Source organism: Trichosurus vulpecula, chromosome 7, assembly GCF_011100635.1.
Source record: "Trichosurus vulpecula isolate mTriVul1 chromosome 7, mTriVul1.pri, whole genome shotgun sequence".
Classification (NCBI taxonomy): domain Eukaryota; kingdom Metazoa; phylum Chordata; class Mammalia; order Diprotodontia; family Phalangeridae; genus Trichosurus; species Trichosurus vulpecula.
In genome coordinates this window covers 26,502,872-26,528,147 of record NC_050579.1, presented here as the reverse complement: position 1 = coordinate 26,528,147, position 25,276 = coordinate 26,502,872, and the positions used below count along the sequence as shown (strand labels likewise).

Here is a 25,276-nt window from a genome sequence, read left to right as displayed (position 1 = left end):
ACTGGACCTGCAGCATCTTAAGGGCTTACTAAATGCTTGGGTGGAGATCTAGAAGGGAAAACACTTAGTACGGACTCAGATTACATCGTGGGTACTGTTCTCTTTGTTCATGTGGAAAAGGCATTGAAAGAAGGGGCATATTTGTAATGAAGTCTCTTTATTAAGCCTCTATGTACCAGGCACTGTGCTAAGAGCTGAGGAAGCAAAGAATAGCCAAAAAATAAAATAAGATAAAATAAAAACCAGTCCCTGTTCACAAGAAGCTCACAGCAAAAAACCTTACTAGCTCAGACTCCCACAAGACTGAAAAGCCTTTACACTATAAGAGAAATAAAAATAAGACAACATCTTTAGCCACTGGCCTACCAGAATTTTTTTCCTGACCCAGAGCAAGTAGCTAGGGACAGACAGAACGAGATATAGACCGTCTCCACCAATGTTTCTTATTCTAAATTAATGTTTCCTCATCACTGGATGGTCGCTGGGGAAACCTAGGTGGTATTACCATGAGTGAAAAAAAAAAAACAAAACTGAACCAATGAGGTTAAATGATTGTTCAAACAGTGTGCGACCTGAATAGGGCAGGCCTCCTGTCTGTCTGTCTATCTATCTGTCTGCCTAGAGCTCCATCCTCCAGACTTGCACAAGCCCAACATCAAAAGCTTCAATCTACCCCGGCTATCACTAGGCTGTGAGATTAGCCCTGGTCTCCCACAGTGAAATTTTATGGACCAAATCTACCAGCCGCCAGTCTCAGCAGCTTAATCTCACCGGCAGCTTAATGCCATGATACTCTTAGGCTACAAACTGTCAGACCCCCAAGAGGGAGAGGTGATATGTAGCTTTAAACATCTGGAAGGGGTGGGGGAAGGAAAGGGAGGGAGGGACCTACACTTGTCAGCTTTCCCTGGCGCCCTTGTTAAGCTAAGACTTTGAAGTGCTCCTTGCCCTGTTACCTGGTGGAAATCTGCCCCGTTTTATGGTCCCTCTGGTTGCTTATTGCTCTTGGCAAAGAACACCGAGCAAGGAAGAGAGATCTGGCTTTCAAGCGAGTAGGGGGCCTTTGGCTTTCCTGGGGAATTTGAACTTGACACAGGCATCCAATTGACAGTTCCTTGATGGCCTTGTCAGCCAGGCAGCCGACACCCCCACCGTCCCCGAGTAAAAACAGACCCAGAAGCACCAGCTCGTAATGAGAACCCCTGCACCTGTCTACAAGCAATTACTGATATTCTCCCGACACACAATGGATCACTTTTTCTCGAGTTGTTTTCTCGAAATTTAGCAGTTTGAATACTAATCCCCTTAACAAAACTGTCCCTGGTGCTTCGGCCCCCCCCAACACACACTTTAATCTCCCTCTCCCAAGGGGGGTGGGGGTGGGGGATGGGGGTGGGGGTGGGTACCAGCCAGCCTCCAGGCAGCACCTGGATTTGCATTGATTCTGTCCCTTGTCATTCAGTCCCCAACAGGAATTAGCATACGGCATTAAGGGGAAACTAGAGAGGAGAAAAGAAAGACGCCATTTGGATGGAAATAAGGGGCAAAGGCATAATCTGCCATCAACTAGAAAGCTTATTTGTGTACGGTTTCCCAAGCAAAGCTTAGAAAAAAGCCCATGTTGATTTTAGGCCGGCACAAAGAAACCCTAATCCTTTCAAGGGAACTAAATCACCCCAAGAACAGCAGCTAGGAAGAAAGGCCCCTGCCGGGGGAGGGCCATTCACCACCAAATAGATGCCACAGATCAAACTCTGTAAGTAAACAAAAATAAAAATGTGGGAAATGTTGGATTCGGAAAAAGGAAAGAGGAAGGGGGGAAAAACAGCCAAAGGGAAGGAACGGAGCCTGGGGGCCCTCCCCCCACCCCCCTTCATCAATCACTCTCCTCCTTCTTCCCCGGTTACAGGCATTCAGCGTAGAATGCTGATTCACTGAGCCCCCAACCCTTTCTTCTGGCCCAGGCCCAAAAGAGGGGGGGACACATTCCACAGCCCCCACCCCTCAAAAAAATTAGCAAAATAAAGATACAGTCACTTCTGGGTGGGGGAGACCCAGGGACTCCTTTTAGTGACCAGATCTCCCCCCTCCCCCCTTCCCCCAACCTCCACTATGGGAAAAGGAAACAAATTCTGTTTTCTCACAAGGCCCTAGGAGTACCAGGCAAACACTCTTTCCTCTTCAAAATCTGCAATAAACAATTACACGTTTCTGCCTATGAATGAGCTCGGCAGGCCCATGAATTACCCGTCTCCTCTCCTTTATTTGGCTTTTAGGATTATGGATAACAAATTTATACAAACTTTTCAGTCCATCAAAAAATATGATGAAACATAAAACGAGAATACTCCTCCATTATGCAATAAAAAGATAAAATTCAATATGCATCCCAAGTCATCCTGGGAGCGCCAGCAAACGCGGTGGAAGTAAGCAGGCGCACCTTCTGGGAACCCTAAAAATAATGTACTATTTAAAATTTCATTCAGTCCAAATTCTAACATAATCTGGGATGCTCAAAATAGCTGCGGTTGGAGCCGGAGCCGATGAATTGCCAGGCGAAAATATGAGCCCAGACAACTATATAATGCAGAAGAGGTTCAAATTTCAATTTATTAAGACTACTTCGGCTCAGATAGGTTCCAGTACTGCTAAGAAACTACACATTTAAGACACGGTGAAAGGAAAGAGGAAAGCACACCATCTTTACCAAGCAATTACCATGCAGAAATGGCTATATAAACCAGGCAATACAAAGAAAAGGACAAAAAGGGGGCAGGGGGAATAGATTTTCCATAATTTAAACCTTTCAAATTATACACCTCTGCAGTCTGGGACCTGGGGGGCGGGGAACCTCCCTCCCCTAAAACACATTATTTCCAACAACGCTGCTTGCAGAGAAGAGTCCATCGGTGGCGATTTAGGACTAGTTTTCTGTTAATGCACTGTTATATCATTAGGAGCTCACATTATCTATTGCTATTTGGGAGAAATTAATGGGACAGTGCATTTTTCAATTTCACTCTTTCTATCACTTATTAACTTTACCAAAAGCACAAAGCACAGGAAGGCACAGTTTATGACCAGCGAAATACTCAAAACATCTGTTGGTTATTATAGTCAGGGGTACAAATTGGCTACTTAGGATTCTCTATCCACTGATAAATAACAGGGAAGTTAAGGCATCCTTAGGACCATCATTCACAGTCACAGCCATCTAACTGTCATTTAAGTCAAGCTCATCTGAATTAGACGGAGGTAGGGAGAGATTTCTTAGTATTGCTCAGAGGCCGTGGATTACTTAAAAATCATCCTCCTTCCTCCCCTACCCCTTTTTTTTTCTTCTTCGGAAAAAAAGGCACCAAAATAATGACAGCAACTAAGTCCCAAACAGACAGGTCAAAGAGTTAGGCATGATCCAGAATGGAAGCCACCGATAAGCACAGACTGAATTATTCAAAGGCCATGGAGTAAACCAGTCCTACCTTTGTTTACAGCAGTGTTGAAAAGTTTCTCCGAGCTGGCATCAGAAACCTGAAAAACAACAAGAGGAAAAAAAGAAAATATCTTGTATTATCAATTCGTTATATTTTCAAAGAAAACCAGGCAAGTTACCCCGGGGCCAAGAAAAATGGAAAGCTGCAATTCTGCAAAGCCATCCATAAGGTGGTGCTATCTGACCATAAGTATGAACTCTGCAGTGCAGTTCTTTACTTGGGGGGGGGGGGGGGATCTCAATAAAATAAAATAAAATAAAAATGTGTCCTGATTCAACATGTTATCAGTACAAAACCTATTTCTACGCTCTCAAATCATTCAGTTTAGTTACACAATGATTTTGTGATTAACTGACAAGCTATTATTTCAAAATACTTCTTTCTTTCTAGCTATGTTATGATGGGGGTGGGGGGGGGGGGTTGTTGCCTATTTTTTCCATTTTCTTTCATGAAACCAGGATACTTATCATTCAAATTTTGGCTTTTCATCCTAGAAAGCAGGCCAATTCGCATATATATATAATGTGTATGTATGTATATATGTATATATATACATATATATATACATATATAATACATATATCTAAATTCTGGCTTATAATCAACCTCCCTTCCCCTATATGTTAGCCACAGTTTGACCTTGGTCTCCCAAATTAGATACATCTTAACGTGCACAAATATCCATCCACTCTACAGCTTTCTGTCATTTCCTCTTTTCCCATTTCCTAAAGATCATGTCTACTGATTATCAAAGCAGTTTTGAAATAGGTGAAATAGGTGAAAAAAAAGCTCTCTCAAACAGGCTATGATCATTCCTCAAAGGGTAATTTCATCATACACATGCTTTTATTTCAAGAAATAAAACACGGGCAATTAAAAAAAATTCTGTGGGTCCTCTTTTGGAACTACCTATTTGTAGGGCTCTTGAAAATGCCAGAAGGATTTTTTTTTTTTGAAATCTTAAACACTGAATTAAAAACAAAAACAGCTAGCTTGTGGTTAAAGAAATGGTGGCGGTGAGATTTGCTGGTTCCTAAACCATAGTTTTTGAGGGAATAATTCTCTAAAGGGAAAAAAAAATCTTTATACATATAAAGATAGTTGTTATTGAAAATGATTAATAGAATGTTAGATAAATGTGGAGGCAGAACTATAGCACATGCTGGATTTTTGAATTAATAGTAGCCAACCATGTTTAGCTTTTTGTTTTTTTTCTGTGACCATTTTTCTGTTTTGATTCATTCCTATTTTACTTTGTTGTTGTGTCCACACTAAAAGAACTGAAAACCCCTTTATTTCATGGAGCGTAGGATGATCAGTTTGCCTCTGCAGGAAAAATATATCTCGGCAGTGTTCCCAAGGATTATGCATATATATATATATATATATATATATATATATCTATGCTCATTCACTTATGATCCAGTGAACACTAAACATTTTTTAATATTCTTAATAATTAACAAAGAGCCATTATTTTCCTTCATAATACCAGATCGGTTTTTACTTGATACATCTTGTATGAACTTATTAAAATAGGCTGAGATTATTCTTGTAAATTGAAATATGCCTTATAAAAACACAATTAGATTGAAATCCATGCTATGTCTTTGCTCTTCCTAATAAGAACCAACTACCCGACCAAAAAAAGGAAAAAAAAAAGGTGGCTATGGGGAGAGAAAGGGGAAAGGAAGCCACCCAAATACAGTCACTTGAAATGATTAAAAGAAATACGCTGGGCAGAACATATTCTAACTTAAAGGAATAATGTAACAGAAATTAAAAACCTAAAGCAAGGTTTCTGGAAACTTAGTTTCCATCCTACAAGCTAAGGTCCTATTACATCAGAATTCACTTAGTTATTCTATCTTTTCAGCTCCATTCCACGAAATTCATGACAACTGAATGCCCCCCACTCCCAACAAACTGCTGTCAAAACAAAGTCAAAACATTTTTTTTAATGGAGGAAAGAGACAGTGACTTTTTGGTGTTTGTTCTAGTTAAATAAAAATGACCTGAGAAAATGTGGGGATTCCCAACCATTACAAGGCATATTATACCTAAATTAAGGCTGGATTTTGGAAGTAACAACATTAAATTGTTAAAGAAATAATTTTACAAGGACAGTTACAGAGGCTTAAAGAATACATTTTCTGCACACAGAGGGGAAGAAAAAGGTATTTTTAGCTTTCCTGTTGGGGCAGGTTAAGCACAAAATGCCTAAAACCTCCCAGCTCTGGTCCCCATAAGAGTTTTCCAGATCAATCAATACCAGGAAGACTCTGATTTAGGTTCTTGAATCTGTTGGGGGATTTTCTCCCTCATCCAATCATTTAAAGATCTGAAGGAACCCAATAGCCTTAAAAACAACAACACAGCTGTTTCTCTAACGAGGTTTTTTTTTTTTTGTTTCCCAAACAGGAGAAAAACAAAATAAAATTAATTCTCATTGCATCTTCAGAAAACTTTGGGAATTATTTGGATGCATGGGCCTCGATTTGCAGGCTTTCTTTTTCCTCTTCCCTTAAGGAAGAGTCTGGATCTTCCCCCTCCCCCCACCCCCAATTTCTGAACTGATTTTTCTTTTGGTTTTCTCTCGCACAGCTAAAGCTGAGACACTTCACTGAGAACTAACAGGCTGTCGTACCCTTTCCAGGAAATCTCAGGGATGGAGGAATCTTGCTTTCTTTCACTGAATTTCTTAAACTCGGGTCAGCCTAACGATGCAGTCGAAACTAAAGGCGTCTACATTTTGATGACCATCAGCCCCTTCCTTCTACGTCTGGTCTTTGGAGAGGGACCCAGTGAAGCCGCTGCATCTACAGCTGATGGGTTTAATCTCTCTCTCGCTCTCTGCAGATTTTTTTGGGGAGGGGGTGCTGTTTCTACATGCAAAATCATGTGTTTGCTCTTAAGGAAAAGTGAATAGGATTAAAATAAAGGCAGAGAAGCAACCCAGAGGCTGCTCGGGAAAATGTGCAAGACTTGGACCCCTAGTAGTGAATACGAAACAAGACAGCCATCCTTGGCCGGGCAGAATTTCCACTCTAGGCATTCTATCTCCAACAACCCCGCACTTACGAACTGCAAGTGAATTCTAGCGAGGAAAAGAAAAATTCCTGCCTCGAACTCAGGAACTAATTCACGCAAAGCCCAATTTCATTCCAAACTTTTTCTTTCACTTCACTACCTTTGGGGATGTGTCTCTCGATCGCGCTTTGCGCTATTTTCTCGACCTCTATTTTTAGGAGAGATAACTTTGTTTGCCAAGTCCGGTGGGAAAGGAGAGCTGGAGAGCCCCACGTCCAGCAACTGGTCCCAGCTTGCCCGGGTCGGGAAAGAAGGGGCTGAGACATTGCAGCTCAACATAGCTGCATCTAAGGCCTTGGGCAGCGTCGGAGATGGACAGAAAAAGGGAATAGAGAAACCAAATCTTCCAAATCCGTTCCCTTTCCTTTCCCAAAGACCGAACTATCCTTAATCCTACTCCTCCCACCCCAGTCTTTGGGAACCTTGCCGAGGATCTCTGCGGGGGCACTTGGGGAAGGAGATGTGGGCATGGGACAAGGGGCTGGGGGAGAGCCTGGTGTGGGCAGATGGGAGGGCGCTCTCCCCCTTCCCCAGCAAAGTTCTAGTCCCCCTTCCGTCATCTGCTTGCTGTAGGTGCGATGACTGGAGGGACCCTGAAGCCGCCCCCCAGCTTTAACAGAGTTCAAAGGCCAATCCTACCTTAAAGTGAGCCCCCAGTTCCTCCCCTCCAACACCCAAGCTCTGGCGCCCCCGCCTCCCTCCCTCCTTCCCCCCCAGGCTCCCGAGATCGCCTCTCAAAGAAAGAAAAGTACAAAGGCTGGCTTGCTGGCTGGCTGTCTGCTAATCCAGCCGCCTGGGAAGGAAGGAGGTTGGACCGAGCCAACGGGGGCTGGGAGAGAGACTAGGGCCGAGGCGGTGAGCCCAGAACCGGGGGGTTCTCCACCGCCGCCCCCTCCCACCTAGCAAGACAATAAAAACCCCAAGCCAGGCTGAGCTGAGGTAGGGGAGAGTGCGGCGGCACCCCCGCTCCAGTCTGCCCGCAATGGGAGTCCTTTTCTCTTCGCAAGCACATCCACACTTGCCCTGGGGAGGGAGAATGGGGAACTCGGCGGCCCCATGCACTCTCCAAACCTTCCCGGGGCCACGGACAGCCCAGTGAGACCGACGGGAAGAGAAGGGAGGCAAGGAGACAGGCAGGTAAAGAGCGAGAGAGGACAGATTCCTCTCCCGATCCTCCCGGGCTTCTCGAAGCCCTGGGCCCGGAGGGATGGGGTAGAAAAGGAGACTCCAGAGGGATTTTCATTACCTGGTGGCCAAGGATTCCGCTGGGGGCCCAGACAGCCCCAAGTTCATGGTTTGCTTCCAAATCTCCCAGGGGTAAGAAGAGTAGGGTTTGAGGGGAGCGGGAGGAGACGAGCGAAGAGAGGGAAAAAAGAAACACCCCCCCCCAAACACACGTAGCAAGTGGCCCCAACTGTGCCTGGGCTGTTCGGAGACGGTTCGTCCTTGGCTGATTAAAGTCTCAAAGCGAATCCTCCCAGCCTAAGATCCTCTATGGACGAGGGCAATTCCTCTTTTCTGGGGACGAGCCTCGGTAAAAGCCACTCGCACACCCAGCCAGCCACCCATCCGCTGGGTGCTGCTGGGTCCGTCGGCCGGCGGGCGCCCGGACGCGCCTCGTCTCCTCGTTTGCCCAACTGGGCTCCCCAGCCCTGCGACGCCCCGAAGATTTTCGAGGAGCAAAAAATAAAGGGGGGGGGGGCGGCTGCCCGAGTGTGTGTGTGCGCGCGAGGGTGAGTGTGTGTGCGCGTGTGTGTGCGCGCGCGGAAAGCGCCGCCGCCACCGCGCACTGGAGCTAAGAGAGAGGCGGCGGCGACAGGACAAAGGAGACCATGTGCAGACGGAGGGAGGGAGGGAGTGGAGGAGAGGAGAGCGCGGCTGGGGCTGTGCCTATGGCAGAGGCGGCGGCGGCTCCTCCGGCTCCTCCTCCAGGCGGCCGCGGAGGCTAAGCTCCAAGAGTCCCCAGACCACTTGGGTTGCAGCGGCCGCAGCTGATGCTACTGGGGGGCTGGCTCCCCAACTCCTCCCGGGGCAGCCCGGCTGTAGAAAGAGTCCCAGCTCCCCTCGGGGTGGCGGGCTGGGGTCGGCTGCGAGGTGGCCGAGGCTTTGCCTCTCACTCCCCGGCGCCTTTCTCCTCCCGCGCTGTCACATCTCAAGTGAACTCCATTGGCAGCCGGCGCCGCCGAAAGGTCCCCTCTGCTACGCTGCGCTCGCAGGCGCCGCCGCCCGGGAGGCCGGCCGAGAGACCAGGCGCTGCAGCTGCACAAGGGGCGGGCGCCCCTTCCTCTCCTATCCGACGGCTGGCCCGAGGATGGAGCGGTGCGCAGCGGCGACGATCCGCTCCTCTCTGCGCTGGGCTCCCTCTCTCTCCAGGCTGCGCGGAGACGCGCCTCATTCAGCTCCTCTCTGCTGCTTGGAGAGGGACTTCCGATCCAGCTGCAGTGCCAGCGCCGGAGCCCGAGCCGCCGCCGAGGCCGCCCCTCCTCCTCCTCCTCCTCCTCCTCCTTCTCCTCCTCCTCCTCCTCTGCCACCGCCTCCGCCTCCGCCTCCTCGCCGCTTCTCCCCGCCCCGCCACTCCTCCCGTCTCCTGGTCTCTCCCCGCGCAGTCCCTGCGCCCGCCGGGCTCGGGCGCGCTGCGCTCAGCTGTGCTGTCCCGGCCCCTCGCCGAGCGCGGCGCTGCGCTCCCGGGGCGCACACCCCTCGCAGCCCCCGGCCCCCTCCTTGGGCTAAGGCTTGGTCCCTGCTTCACTCCTGGGCTGTGCAGTCCAGGGGCGCCCAACAAACTAGAGGGATCCCACCCCGCGCCTGGCGACGAGCCTTGGCTTCTTCCTAAACTCCACATCCCTTGGCGCACACAGCGAGGGAAAGTGGGCTGCGAGGCCGGCAGTGCTGGGACCCGAAGCGGAGCGGCTACAGCGGGAGCTGCTGGTACTTCCTCGCTCAACCATATCCCGCTCGGAAGCATTCCTCAGCCCTCCGCGCTGGGCACGAGAGAGCTCCGAGGTTTCCCCTGGCAAGCAGCTGCCGCCTGCTGCTGCACCCGAGCAGGTTATGCCGAGACCAAGGTCTCCCTTTCTCCTCCTGGGACACGCAGCCCAGACCCTCAACCTGATCATCCTATCTCACTGAAAGAAACCCAATCGGCTGTCATGTCAGGGATGTCAACTGGCCTATAACCGAGCCTCTTCACCCGACGCACACCCTCCAACTCCCACAGACCCCCATTTCAGCAGCAGGCTCGTAGCCCCTGATGGCTCGGCTTGGCTGCCAACTCAGGCCCAGGGGACCCGGAGGCAGGAGCTGCGAAGTGGTCCTGTTTGAGCCCCGAGAGGCACTCCTGACCCTCACCCTCTTCTGATTCTTTTATGCATCTCTGTAGGCCTTTTCAGACAGTATGAAGGTGTTGCAGCACAAATGTTTGTTGGAAGTATGCAGACAGGCCGAGGACCGTCCCTGACATCCCCCGCGCAGAACGTCCAAGCCTGCTCAGCTTCCTCACACTTTAATCGCCACTTCTCCACCGGGTCTTTGTTTTACTTCCCCGCAGGGAGCAGACCTGGTTCTTTCCACACCACAAGAGCCCCTGAAAAGGGAAGTGCCACCCTGGGGTTAGGGGCAGTTCCTGGAAGGACTGGGGACTCCCAGCCAGGCCCGGTGGGGGAGGGGAGGCTCGGGCTTAGCACCTGCACCTGCAGGGAGGGAGGAGCGGGGGAATGACGGATTCCTCCAGCCTGTGTTAGCCCTACTCCAATACCAAGCAGTCAGGAGCCAGTAATAGTCAGAACTATATGAATAAAGGGATTGTACAGTCGGCTTGATGTTCGGTCTGGAGGGTTCAAGTGCCCCGTGAGTAACGAGTGTAGAGGGAGGCTTACAGTCCTGATTTTCCACTTCACTGCTACCTTTGTTATGTAGCACACACAAGGCGTGAGATCAAATGCCAGGGGAGGAGAGGAGAGGGAATGGGGGAGAGGGAAATACTGTATGCCACATAGATGCCGCATGCATGGATAGAGCCAGGGACTACAGCAGGGATTCCTAAGCTTTCTGAAGGAAGCTCAATGCAACTTAATTCATAGAATCAAAAAGATTTTTTTTTGAGGGAGGGGTGGGGTAAATCTGCAAAGAAAGAAGAGACCTACGCTTTGGGTGGGTGTTTTTTGTTTTTTCTTTTAGCATTTAAATAAAACTCATTTTGATTTGAGAGCTTTCTGCTAAAAAGAAATTCCATTATTCTAAAAAACCTCCCCCTCTAAATTTTGAGGTAATTGGTAATGCCTTAGGGTGGGGGGAGGAGGGCAAGGAGGAGGAGAGGAAAACCAGAGCTTGGGAAAGTGCTGGTGGTGATGATGACAGTGGTGGTGGTGGAGGGGGCTGACGCTAGTGTGGACAATATTTCTCTACGATCACCCCAGTCAGACCAGGGGCTTCTCTAGTATGTAAAAGAGAGGCTAGTTCTTCCAGCTGCTAACAGCAGTACCTCTGATGCCAGTACCTTTCCTCTGTTTGTTATTTCCAATTTATCCTGCCTCTTTCTTGTTTATTTGTTTCTCCAGTTTCTCTTGTCTATCTTTTTTTGTACATAGTTGTTTCCATGCTGTCTCCATTAGATTGTGAGCGTCTTGAGGGCAGGGGTTGTTTTTATCTCTCTTGGCATCCCCAGAACTTATGAACACTGCCTGGCACACAGAAGGAACTTAATAGGTGCTTGTTGACTGATGGCACTCACAGCGAAAAAGCCAAGGGGGCCCTCAAGCTGGTTGAAACAAATAACATTTTAAAGCTGCTCCCATTAACCCAAGAGAGCTGAAGAGAAATGGGGAAATTTAAGGAAAACCCATTTCAGTGTTGGTTCAAAGTACAATACCCATGAAGCAACCTTCTCAGCCAAGCTGCCCAAGTTCCTTCAGTTCTGCTTAAATTAAGATTAAGAGCCAATCAAGGCAGAATATCCAATTTTTCTTCCCTACAATTTACACCAGGTCCCTTACTGATGTAAAACAGCCACCTACACATGCCTATGAGTCAACTTAGATGCCCAATTAAAACAAAAACAAACCACTCAGTTCATCCTCTAGTTTGTATCAGCACAAGCGTTGGGTTTTCAGAGGCTTTTCATGGTACCCATTCAATTTTCATTCCTGATTATCAGGGATATTAGGCCTATGAGGAAAGCTTTAGGCAAGTGTAGATGTGTACGTGTGCTTACATGCAGGCATACATACATTTACAGGCCAAGATCTCTTGACTGCCAGCACTTATGGGGAGTGGAGGTGTGGGGGAGAATGGCAATAGTCCACAAGTCACATTTTCCCAAACATGGCTGTGGGAACACTGGAGAGAATGCTAGATTGAATGTTGGAGGATCTAACTCTGTTATTTAATATCTCTCTGGGTAATAATCTTGGGCAAATCACCCATGAGCTCCTGGTCTCTGATTGCTCAACTATACAACAAGGGTATTGACCTAGAGGCTTCAAAGGTCCCTTTCGTCTCCAAGTCTATGATCTGATGATTTTCATGCTAGTCACTTAACTGTTCCGGGACTCAGTTTCTTAAACTGTAAAATAAGGAGATGGAATTATTTACCTCAAAGATCCCTTCCCTTTCTCAATCAATGCTCCATCTCTAAATCTATCTAAGTAGGTGAGTCATTCGACCACCCTAGGCTTCAATTCCCTCAAATATAAAATCAGAGGCAGTATTATAGATAAGGTACTTGACCTGCAAGTCTGGAAGACCTGGGTTCAAGTCCTGCCTCAGACACTTACAAGCTGTGTGACCCTGGGCAAGTCACTTCACCCTGTTTTCCTCAGTTTCCTGATCTGTCAAATGAGCTGGAGAAGGAAATGGCAAAACGCTCCAGTATCTTTGCCAAGAAAATTCCAAATAAGATCACGAGTCAGATATGACTGAAACAAGTGAACAGCAAATAAGCAGTTCTTAACCTAAAATCTGTGAACTTGTTTTTAAAAGTATTTTGATAACTGTATCTTCAGTAGAGTTTGTAATCCTACACAATTTATTTTATGCATTAAAAACTTCTGATTCTGAGAAGGGATCCATGGGCTTCACCAGACTGCCATGACAGTGTCCATGATGCAAATGAGGTTAATAATCCCTTGATTAGAACATCTGTACGGCATAAGTTTATGATCCCATTTCTTTAGTGAACAAGCATTTACAAAATGTCTACTCTATGACAAGGACCATGTTAGGGTCTAGGGATTCAAAGCAACAACAAAAAACTCAGTCCTTGTCTTTAAAGACTTTATATCTATCTACAGTTTGCAAAATCAGGGATTGAAGATCCTCTAATCCCAAAGCAGCTATTTACAGAAGTATCAAAGTTTATTCCGATAGAGTTCCCCTTTTCTTGTCACCTCTCCTCTGCAGACGGGGCTTTAATCATCGGAGAGGGGAGTTAAAAAAACTGTGTGTCAGGGGAAGGTGAGAGAAACCAGGAAGGAGGGAAGGAGAATCAAGAGGTCTGGGTAATCCACATCTTGGATAATGAGACATTGACACGCTGAGTACAAGGATTAGGACCAGGCTCCATTATAGCCTGTCTATGAAGATTTTAACTTCCTCTTATTAGAATCTTAATCTGAAGATTAGGGAGACCTAGGCTGGAACCCATCTACTCTGACGCCATAGATCGAGGAGGGCTGACATAATGAACTCCAGCGGCGGCTGCTTAGGAACAATTGAAGCCTCTTAGTTCCCACTAAGTCCAGCAAGCCTTGGTGGGGGAAAAAGTAATGACAAGCAGCCACTCAATAGGGGGAGTCGACTGCCTTTTAAATGTGAAATTGCTCAGATGTTTAAAATACTTCGTGTTTCTGAAACATCCAAAGAACTCTGCCAAGTTTACAGATTAAGCCAGCTGAAAATAAAACACTGAGGGAGCTAAATTAAGAGCCCCCTCTCTTCCTTCAAATCTCAAAAATGCATCCGAAGTTATCATTGTGGGAAGTTTAACAACTAAGTGTGCGTGTTTGTTACTTCTGAAATGGCAAATTCTAAGAGTCGGAAGCCTTGACTTGAGGTTCCATTTGTACCGTGAATTAGCAGAACTAAGTTAAAAAATGCTTTAGGAAAAAAAAGACTTCTTATGATTTCAGACCCCTGATTGCAAGATTTTATGCCGATGATGTTCATTCATGCACGGGTGCATGCCTTCAGCCCACCTTGATTGACTGCCAGATTTGAACATTGTAGGTGCTTAATGTTTGTTGAATTTAATTTTAAGTCACACTGCTAAAGGCTGACCTCACCTATGAGTATGCTTACTATCTATGGAACCAACAATCCATCAGTCAATGAATAAGCATTTATTAAGCACCTTTGATGTGCCAGGCATTGTACCAGGCACTAACGGGGCAGAGACAATAATATAACTGTCCTTTGGCTTGTAAAAAAAGAAGAGTAGAGGTCTTAGAAGCAGGTCAGGGCTATTTTGGGGTTGGAGTTAACTTGGGAGGAGAGGTGTTAAATCTGTAAAGTTACTTATTAGGAGTGGGGGGTGTGTAGAAATCCCAGAATTTAAACTTCAGATACAGTATCTCATAGTGAAAAGAGCCAGGAGCCCTAGGTTCCATTCTAGAATGTGCCCTTGGATTCCACTTCTTCATTGGTGACATGAAAGGGAAATATGGTGGAAAAAACCAGGCATTCTGGGTTCAAATGCTACCTCTTCCCTAAATGACAGTGTACAAGGCACTTCCCTTGTAGTCCCCAGTTCCATCCGTGAGATGAAGACGTGGCCTAGACTACCTCTAAGATGCCAGCTCTAGGTCTAGGATCCTGTGACTGGGGGATCTCCAAGTTTTCTTCCAGATCAAAAGCGCTGACAATCAATTCCACTTTCAGTTAAACACTGGTTGCATTTTTGTGTCTATCAGCCACAACAATTACTGTTCTGGTAAATTGCAATGAGCCCAGTGTTTTTTTCTGAAGACATTTAAGTGGAGAGCACCATAAGAGTTGCAAACACCACATCAAAAGCAAAAATTGGAAAAATGTTTGTCCTGTCTCAAATATTAACCTCCTGTTAATAATCTGGTACAACAGGGAGTCTTTATCTGTTGGGTTTATGAGTCTGTTGGGAGGAGTCTTCCTCAGTGGAGGAGTGGTCCATGCTGCTAGGGAGGATCAAAGTCTCTTTGATCCCTCCCCTTCTTTCCACTCACATTGTCCTCACCCTAATTCAAACCCTCACCACCCATCTGCTGGACTATCCAAGAGCTGCCTAATAGGTCTCCCTGTTCACATCGATACCAAAAGAATATTCCTAAAACACAGTTTTAATCAAATCACCCCACTCTGGCTCAATAACCCTCAGGGGCTCCTTCTTGCCATCTCCTCCATCAAACATTTAAAATCCTCCACATTTCGGCTTGCAGTCTGCCTTCCCAACCTGATTTCACATTAGATGCTAACACCAATCTGGATGGTTAGCTGTTATACACAGGTGCCATCTTCCCCCTGCCTCCTCTTCTCTGCCTCACAAGCTTCAGGCTTTTCCTGATCCTCTCACCTGTTAGCACTCTTCATCCTGTCTATCTGACTATCAAGACCAGATGTGGATTTTCTCTGAGGAAGAGAACTCTCATGCAGGAACCTCCTTAACATCAATGAAGATAAGCAGCTATTGGGTGACTCTGGTCTTTTAGAGACTGGCCTGGGCACTGAGAGGTTGAATGATTTACCCAGGGTCACACAGCCAAAGGGACAACTGAACCCAGATCTTCCTCACGAGGAGGCCAGCTTTCTCTCTACTCTGTATGCTTTGTTACATCATAGTGAAGTCTCTAGCATCCCTCCAGTAGCTCACTGAGGACAGGGGCCAGGGGCCTTAATGGCCTGAGAGATGGAGGGAACAATGAGATTGCTGAAGGACCACTCCTTTGTGGAGGCTGGTCAGGCCTTGGACAATGACTTCCATTTCTGAGGTTTCTCTTCCTCTTTGGTAAACTGTCCCCTTAGAATACCTCTGGGTCCACCCACTTCTTTGAATTACACTATGATTTCCTGTCCAATCGAAGGACTGAAGCTACACAATACACATTTCTTCTTCTGGGGCTATGCTCTGCTCTCAGTTTGAGTGGAAGCTCCCAGAGGACGGGGACTGTGTCTTTTGTTTGTTTGCATGGCAGAAATGTATGAGAAACCTACACAGACTGACTGACTCTAAGCCCTAAGCTACTCCTGGGCCTGGGTCAGACTTCACTCAAATAAGAGAATGGTCCTGATTTCACCAGCGCGCTAATAACCCCCGATCAGTGCAGTATGGCAGCTGGATGGCTGTGGACTGAGAGCTGGTTATAGTCTGGAAGACCCGAGCTCAAATCCTGCCTCTGATACTTACTAGCTGTACGGCCATGGACAAATTACTCACATTCTCTAAGGCATCTGAAAAATGGGGATGATACCTGGAGTACCTACTTCAGCCGGTTGTTGGGGAAGGCTGTGTTAAGAGAGATAATGTACGTAAAACGTTTTGTAAACCTTGAAGCAATTTGTAAACATCGGTTATATTTCATTTTTAGATTGTAAGCCCCTTGAGGACAGGGATTGTCTTCTTATTAATCGCATCCCTATTGCTTAGGACAATGCCTGGTATATAGTAGGTGCTTAATAAATGTTTATTGGGTAGGATTATATGGCTGTATCCATATATTGCGTACATACATAACATTTGTATAAAGACATATAAGGATACACACACACAATTTTTCACACACAGAAGGGGTGGGAGAGAGTGTTGCATGGTAGATAGAGAGCCTGTCTCAGGGTCAGGATGACCTTGTTCAAGTCTGTTCAGTTGTTTGTGTTGCAATCATTTAGTCACCTTGTGTCCGATTGTTCCTGACCCCATTTGGGGTTTTCTTCGTTTGCCATGTCCTTCTCCAGCTCATTTTACAGATGAGGAAACTGAGGCAAACAGGGCTAAGTGACTTGCCCAGGGTCAGTTTATAAGTGTCTGAAACAAATCTGAACTCAAGTTGATGAGTCTTCCTGACTCTAGGCCTGGTGCTGTGTGTACTATTGTGTCACCTAGCTGCCCCAGTGGCTGTGGGGCCCTGGGCAAATCATTGAACCTCTCAGTGCCCCAGGCTACCCTCCAAAGATCTGAGATAGAGAGCAGGTGCTACTTAGCATCGAGAAAGGAGGCTTCCTCACTGAGAGTGTCCTATACAAATAACATCACCTCTCTCCTCTCTCCCCTCTCCCCTCTCCCTCTCCCTCTCCCTCTCTCTCTCCCCACACAGCTATATCTATAGATGTGTGTATGTGTGTGTATGTGTGTGTGTGTGTGTGTGTGTATAAACAAGTAAGAGACACACAGTCTCTGCCCTCTGGGAGCAGGGAATACACACATACACACACACACATACACACACATGTATGAAATCTGAACACACTCAGGTATGTATGCACATGTGTGTTGGTAAACAAAATGGGCTCTTAGCACTCAGTTCAACCAAGTGCCCTTGAAGAGTTTGGCCTTTGTCTCCTTGATTAGATTGAGAGTCCTTGGTGACCTCCTTGCCTCAGGGGTGGGCCTAGTTTTCACATGAGTTTGAGTGACATGTTTGGGACATCAGAGGCTTTTAGACCACGTGGCTTTAAGTTGCCTCTTTGTGACGAGTATGTGGGTGAGTCCTTAAAAAGATATTAAATTAGGGGTTGTCATCCTCTTTTTTGGAGCTCTCACCCACAGCAGTGGTAGCTCGCGTGACTCTGGGCTAGCCCTTGTTCTGAGCTCCCGGGCTGAACCTAGATGCTGGTAACTATGAATCTGTATTTGGTCTGCCTGTAGATGTTTGTAATTTGTTTGTAATTCACTCTGAAGTTCAGGGTGCTGGGTTCTTCCCTGAACTAAGTGAATGGTATTTGTATGCTGAATTAAAGTAAGCTTGTCAACCCCTTAACGTTGCTTTCCTTACTAATGCAGATCAAAAGAACCTGGGCTTTTGCAGCGTGCTGGTAGCATGCTTGTTGTTGGGCTTGTGTTGGTCTTTCACCCCCACAACAGCTGCTAGCCAGATTGTTGAAACAACATGAGATCACTTTGCTAGAGAGTCAAAGAGCTATGGGGGCATGATGACCTCGCTTGGGGACAAGAGTCCTGAGTTCAAGCCTGCTTGAGTCCCCAAACAGACAACTACATTTCTCTCTCTCATGCTTAGAAATCCTCTAGACTGATTAGTTCTACAGATTTGGTCTTTCCACTAGTGATACAGTACAGTTTTCCTTATGTTACACCGCCATCATGAATGAATGAATTAATGAATGAATGAATGAATGAAGAGTGAACATTTTAGCCTATTCCAGGATGCTGTTTTTCAAACCAAGTTTTCCTGGAGACATCTAGAAATAAAATAGCTTACTGGTCACTAAGGCGTGTAGGGGATGATAAGATAATAAGGGAACAGGCCAAAAAACAGCTTCAAAGAAGGGCCCTCTTTCTACAACCTTCCCTGCTCCCCAAGTTAAGAGGCTAGTCAGCAGAGGAGACTGCTGGTCTAGTGTGCACTTCTGACAAGGCTGACCCTCTACTTTTCTGCCCACCTGCTAATTCTTGACATTCTGACCTTACGCTGGGTAGCCCAGCCTATTCAGTTCATTTTTGGGCCCTAGGAGTTTCTCCTCAATGCCACCTACTGTACTTCTGGATCTCATCCCTTAGAGATGTCCAGCTGATCTGATAGAGCTGGTCCCCAATCCTACCTGGTACCTCCCCTCAATTCTGTAACTGGTGATTTTTAAATGAAAACCCTATTAGCTTAGCACTCTCTGAATGGATGCTGCAATATCTCATGCTCTGTCTGCTGTAAAGCCAAATCCTATGCCGTTCTGTACCTGGGTTGCTACAGTCGATCATGTTGGCATAAGGAGAGGGAAATAAATAATTTGGGCAGTGTTAGTTTATGACTCGTACTACGGAGACACAGAGAGGAATAAATATTTTTCCAAGGGAAGAAGCAGAGAGAGAAATTTTACATCCGGACATCACAGAGTGTATTGTAAACCACAAAGGAAACAAAAGAAGTCTATGTATGTGGGGGAAAAACCCCTCCATAAAACATCCTATGTAGCCACTGAATCTACAGTCAAATATTGGTCCTCACATCTGATTGCCACCTACACAGCAAGGAAGTACAGACTAACAACAAACTCAACTCTCTCTGCCACCCACTTGTCCATGACTCATTAATTCTGCTTTCTGAAAAGCACATATGTTAACAGAGAGGCATCATGGGAGAGGGTAAAGGTTGAGCTCCTGAATCTCTTTTTAAAGCTGGATCCTGAAAAATTATATCTTGTGCACATTCCCCTGCTCTCCCCATCTCCTCTCTCTCTCTTCCTCTCTCTCTCTCTCTCTCTCTCTCTCTCTCTCTCTCTCTCTTTTGTTCTCTCTGTCTCTCAGAAATTTAAAAAAAAAACATTTAATACTGAGAAACAAGAAACAGTGTGAAAGTTAACAGATGATGATGATATTTTGTGGGTGATCAGAGGAAGGACTCCTCAGTCTGGATTCAAAGATGGATCTTTGGCTACTTCTGTCCAGTTTTCTTTCTACCATCCACTAAACCCTTCTGGGCAAAGGGAGGTTCACTCTTGGCTCCTCATTGATCACTCAGGATTTTTTTTCCCTACCCAAACAGGCCAATGCTTCGAGATTTCTGCTGACATGAATTTCAGGAGCGTCTGAGTAGGGATGCCAGGAAGACAAACAACCACAAATATCTCGGTTCTGGGCGGCTTTTAGATTCTTTTACAATCCAGCACCTTCCGACATTTCCAGGACTCTCCTACTTTTTTCCCCTCTAGCAGCTCCATGATGGTGGTTTTCAAAGTGTGGTTTAGGGATCCCTAACACCCTTTTTAGGGGGTCCATGAGGTCAAAATGATTTTCATAATTATACTAAGATATTTTAATTTCTAATATGTAAATCTTGCTAGCTATAATTCACACAAAGAAAAGCTTTGTGGGAGGTCTTCAGTAATTTTTAAGAGCATTAAAGGGGTCTTGGGACCCAAATGTGAAAAAGCGCTCCTCTATGATCCCGTGACACAGGCCTACTGGCTGTTCCTCACACATAACACTCCACTTCCCGATGCCAGGCTTTTACCCTGGCAGTCTCTCTCACCTGAGATGACCTTCTTCTTCAACTCTGCCTCATAGCTTCCCTGGCTTCCTTTAAGATATCACTCAAATCCTCCCTTCTTTAGGAGGCCAATCATGACAACCCTGCTGCTAGTGCCATCCCTGGAAGATTTCTTTCCAATATTCTGTATATATCTTATATTCTTGTTACTTGTGTGTTTTAAAGCACTGGGCCTGGAATTTCAAAGACCTGAGTTCAAATCCAGCCTCAGACACTTCCTAGCTGTGTGGTCCTAGACAAATCACTTAACTTGTCTGCCTCAATTTCCTCAACTATAAAATGGGGGTAATAATAAGACCTACCTCCCAGGGTTATTGAAAGAATAAAATTAGATAATATTTGTATAGTGCTTAGCACAGTGCCTGGCACACAGTAGGTGTTTAATAAATGCCATTCTCTTTTGCTCCCTTTAGAATGTAAATTCCTTGAGGACAAAGATAGTGTTTTGCCTTCTTTCTCTCTCTCTCTGTCTCTCTGTGCATGTTTTCTTTTCTAGCCCTTAGCATGGTTCCTGGCACATAGTAGGTACCTAATAATATAGTAGGTATATAGTAGGTACCTAATAAATGTTTATCAATTGATGGACTGATTCTTTGTATCCTCAAAGCTTAGTACGAGATAGACAAGTGGTAAGCATTTAACAAATGCTTGGTAATTGATTGATGGATTACTAATAGTGTGACCATGGGTAAGTCATTTAACTTCCCTGGGCCTTAGTTTCCTCATCTGTAAAAAGAACGGGCTGGACTAGATAGCCTTTGAGAGCCCTTCCAACTCTCCAGCTGCGGGCTTAACCTCCCTTTATCTGGCAAGCCCTCTTGTGACTTTTCAGTGTTAAGTTTATGATTTTCAATGTGAAGTATGGGACCTTTACATTTAAGGAAGATGATGAAAAAAGAAATGAAAACAGGGCAAATGCCCAGCAGGTAGCTGAACCTAGGATAGCCCTCTGGGAGCATGAAAAGAGTTTTTGATTTGACTTACAGCAAAGACGACAACAACAACAACTATGCTTGTGAGTGTTAACAGCACCGCTGGTCTAATTTCTCCTTTTCCTTTTGACCGTTGGAAGGATTTGTCAAACTACAACGACTTTGGCGCTCCCTCCTTTTTATCCAAACCAGATTGCGTTTGGATGCAGAGGCCAAGGCACTGTAGGTTCCTTCAAAGGAACCTGAGGCTGGATTAACATAAAAGCGGGATGCCATGGCTGGGGCTGCCTTCTTTGGCTGCCTACCCTGTGATTCGGGTTTCAAGGGGAAACCAGCATTAGAAGTGGGTCTGGGCCAAAGAACTGAGCCCTTCCCATCCAAAGGCACTTCTGTATGCTCCCACACTCGAGGAAGGTACATGAGGGACTTGGGGTTTGACTGAAAAAATTTGGGTTTGGCCTGGATTCCCCTGCAAAAATCAAAAAAAGAAAGATTTGCTTGACTCGGCTGTCTTTATGGTTCCTGCCATCTGGGCTAGGAACCACCTTTGCCCACCCCTACTCTACCCTCAATACACATACGCACACACACACCCCAGTGGAAAAACCCAAAGGCTGGTTAGACTTCCTGAGTAAGAGAGAAGATGACTGAGAAAGACCTGTGGGAAAGGGAAGCTGCGCTTAGAGGTGAGACCCTGCTCAGCTAGCCTCTCTTGCTGTTTCTCACACATCCCATTTAATTTTTATTTCCCGTTGCCTGGAATGCCCTTTCTCCTCATCTCTCCCTTGTAGAATCTCATGTTTCCTTCAAAGCTCAGCATATTACTCAAATGTTAAGAGTTCTAGGGTCAGACGCAGCAAGCATGACACACTAGCTGTGAGTCGATGATACCTGTAATCATTCCCCACCCCTGACCCTCCACCTCCATGGTCACACTGGTGGTATTCATCCGTCCGATCAATCCATCACGGAATGCTCAGCACTCAGCTTTCTACAAAAACAAAAACAACCCATTTTGGACCCACCTTGAGGAGGGCATGTATTCTGAAGTCCCCTGCTCCAGGAATCAGGATGGATTTGGACTCAGTGATCTACACCCTCCTCACCTGACTCCCACTTTGATCAACGGCGTTAACGTGAGAGCCAGCTGGTCGGGGGCTAGTCAGTAACACATGAAAAGAAAGCCACACTAACAGCTTACAGGAGGGAGGGGTATTTCTTTCTCCTCCCTTTCCCACATTAACTCCCACCAGGCCTAATTCTTGACATCCAACACTCCCACCATGGGCCATCTGTTCATGTGCCAGAGTATGGATTAATACCCGAACATGAACTGAGAGGGAGGGAGACGGATGAGAAGCCGGCTCTAAGCTGTACAGCGCACATCCAAAATGGAGGCTTCTGGGAAATTTACAGGCAAGCTAGCTTTCATCTGCACCTCCAGAAGCCCCCTCCTCCTTTTGTGCTCCTCTCCTGTCTACTCTTGTCATCCCTGGGAGGCAGGGGAGAGACCAGAGTGAGCGTGTCATCTTCCTGAGTGCAGTCGATGTGATTCAGTTACAAGTTAAGAAATCAAGGATCCTGACTGGGCTTGCAAACAGCAACTCGCCTATGGCAGATAATCCCTTAAACTTGGCTAGTTGTAAAGAGTGCTGTTTCTATGAAAAGAAAGCACGTCATTTCTTTACCTTCTAGATTTCTATGGGGAGGAACCATCTGGGCTGGGAGTAGGGTGGTTGTTAATTTTCAGAGTATCAAAGATACAGAGTTGGAAGCAACCTTAGCATCCTCCCATTTTACAGAGGAGGACATTAAAGCCAAGGAAGAGCACATAAGATCAAAATTCTAGAGCTAGTGGGAAATTTGAAGGCCATGTAGCACAGCCCCTCATTTTACAGGCCAGGGAGGGAACACAGATTTGTAAATTTAGAACTGGAAGGGACCTCAGCCATTTAGTCGCACTCTTTGCTTTTATAAATTAGAAAATTGAGGCCTAGAGGGGTTAAGTGACTGATCCTGGCTGAAATGGTTAAAGGCAGGACTTGAACCCGGGTTATCTGATGCCAGTGTTCCTTCCCTGTTTAAAACCTTCTGCATCCTCATTTACTGGTAAGTCAATGGGACAGAAGGGTAAGTACCAGTTCCCATATCATCCATTCACGTACAATTCAACCTCCCCAACGCAATACTTTGGCTTTAAAATGCTCCTCCCAGGCTCCAAGCCAGCCGTAACATGGTACCACGTGCCCACCCAGGATATTTTTTCAGCTTTGTATTGTAAACACACATGTTGCATTTTTAAAAGAAAAGCCCAAAGAAGGGAGGGGCTGAGTGGGCCTCATCACAAATTCTTTCATCTGCAATCTAGAGGGGAAAAAACTTAGGAAAAGAACATGAAAACCTGGAAGCATAGTCCCTGAACACTGCCATGTTCTAAGTCTGGCCTGGCCTTCATCTGGCCACTTCTGGCCAAGGAAATACAGAGCACATCGGGAAGTCATTGAGTGATTTCTGATTTCCCAAAAATCAAATTAAAAAAAAAAAAACAACAAATAACTTGGATCAGGCTGAAGAGAAAGGGACCTGGTCCCACATATATTTTAATACTCCATTTTTTGGGGGTAGTATTAAGTTTAGAAAATATGTAATCTGGGATCTGAAGGATAAGATTTTTTAACAGTAATTATTCTCTAAAATAGTATCTAAATGAGATAATATCTGTAAAGAGCTTTGCAAACCTTAAAAAGCTATAGAAGCGCCAGACATTATTACTACCTCATGCCCAGGATGCCCTTCCTACCCTGCCCACTCTGTCTCCACCGACCCCAGTTCTCTGTCTTCTCTCAATTCAACTCTATTGGATCAACATTTCGGTGCCTACTGTGTGCCAGCCACAGGACTAGAAACGGTAGGTACAAAGGCAAAGATGGAACCATCCCTGCCCTGAAGGAGTTTACATTCTATTATTATTTACATAGCTTTGCAAATTTTATCTCCTTTCATAAGTAGAATTCCTATGGCTCTTCTCCCTTAGAAACACCCTAATTTTATATAGCCACCCTTGACTCTGAGCCTGAAAATAATTTTATTCTTTGCTCCTATGATACAGAAATACTTTAGTGTTCATTAACCTGACTACTCATTCATTCATTCATTTGTTCACTCATTCATTCTTCATTTAATCATTCACTCATTCATTCATTCATTTATTAGTGTTTCTATAGTGTCTCTCTCTGCACAGCTTGGTTATTTTGTGTTTTTGGATAACATTACACTGAATACGTTGGCTCTCCCAAAAGAATGTGAGCTTCTTGAGGGCAAGGACTGTTTCTCATCTTTATCTCCCACACTTAGCAGAGTGCCCAGCACATAATAAATGCTTTCTGATTTACTAATGAGTATGTAGGCGAGTGTCTGCTTTATAGCACAAGAACAAAGAACTAGGTCTCTGTGATTCTCTGGGTACAGAGGCAAGCACACCTTCTCTGCAATTGTGGGGAGGAAGAAGAGCCACCCATGCCAAATGAATGTGGTAGAAAGGGGAATCTGCATCCAGGCCCGGGTTCAAATCCTCACTCTGCTACAATCTATTTTGGTGACTTTGGGCATTCTTCATCTGTACAATGAGAAGGTGGACTAGAGGGTCTCTCAGTTTCCTTCTAGCTCTAACCCTCTGACCCTGAGTCAGCCCTAAGAAACGCTAAGATCATCTAATTGCATTTCAACATTCCTAGGGTAAGAAAGACGGGGGAGCTAGAAAGTCACTTTTTGGTGTTTGCTGGGTACAAATATGCTTCTTCCAGTAGTACATTTCAGCAATAACATCACCCAGCCTTTGGCCTTCCCCAGCGGAAAATGGCTGATTTAGGAGAGCTGATTATTTCCCTGATGAAGAAAAAAAGGATTAATTTGCAGCCTTTCCACAGAGGAGGGCAATACCTGAGATGCGGCAGGCAGGCAGATAACTAGAATAGAAATTACCCGCCTGAAATGTGTCGGAGGGAAACGATCAGCTCTTACTGTGTCACTTTTAAGAGAATCAACAAATGCGAAAGAACTTGATAAATATTTTCCATACCAAAACACAATTGGTTGCAATGGGATATAGCTCTGTTCCTCATTAGTTACCCCTCGCTTGTCAGACAAGCTCTGTATCTCGCAGAAATCCACTGTGGATTCTTTATAGTTTGTCGGGAAATGTGACTCCCCCGTTTCCTTTCTGCCGCCTGCTTTCAGGGGGCTGTCTTTAAGCCCTCCAGCACAGGCTTGCCTCCTTCTTCCCTGAGGAGATGGGGCTCCAAGCATCCAAAGAGAGTTAAAAGCGGGTACCAAGTCACTGCTTTTGAAGCTGAAGAGCCAGACCAGTCCACAAAGCCATTATCAGTGGCTACCAGGCTACGGAAGGATCCAGGGAGGTGATAAAGTACTTGGCTGACACCAGGAAAAAAATCATCACACTCTCTCTCTAGCTCCACTGACACCACCTTCTCTGCCTCTCTCTCTCTCTCTCTCTCTCTCTCTCTCTCTCTCTTTTAAAGGAGGCTTTTTACACTCATTAAATGAAACCTTATCTCTGAAAGTC

The 25,276-nt window shown here is 45.8% G+C and overlaps 1 protein-coding gene across 2 annotated transcripts in view; it reads right to left on the bottom strand.

Moving 5' to 3' along the window:
• AUTS2 (activator of transcription and developmental regulator AUTS2) overlaps positions 1 to 25,276 on the bottom strand; it is a 1,199,563-nt gene that overhangs the window by 113,088 nt on the left and 1,061,199 nt on the right. For both annotated transcript variants that reach the window (XM_036768802.1, XM_036768803.1), the window contains one exon: positions 3,483 to 3,531. In XM_036768802.1, the coding sequence (XP_036624697.1) occupies positions 3,483 to 3,531 (49 nt within the window). The remainder of the gene's footprint in view (positions 1 to 3,482; positions 3,532 to 25,276) is intronic.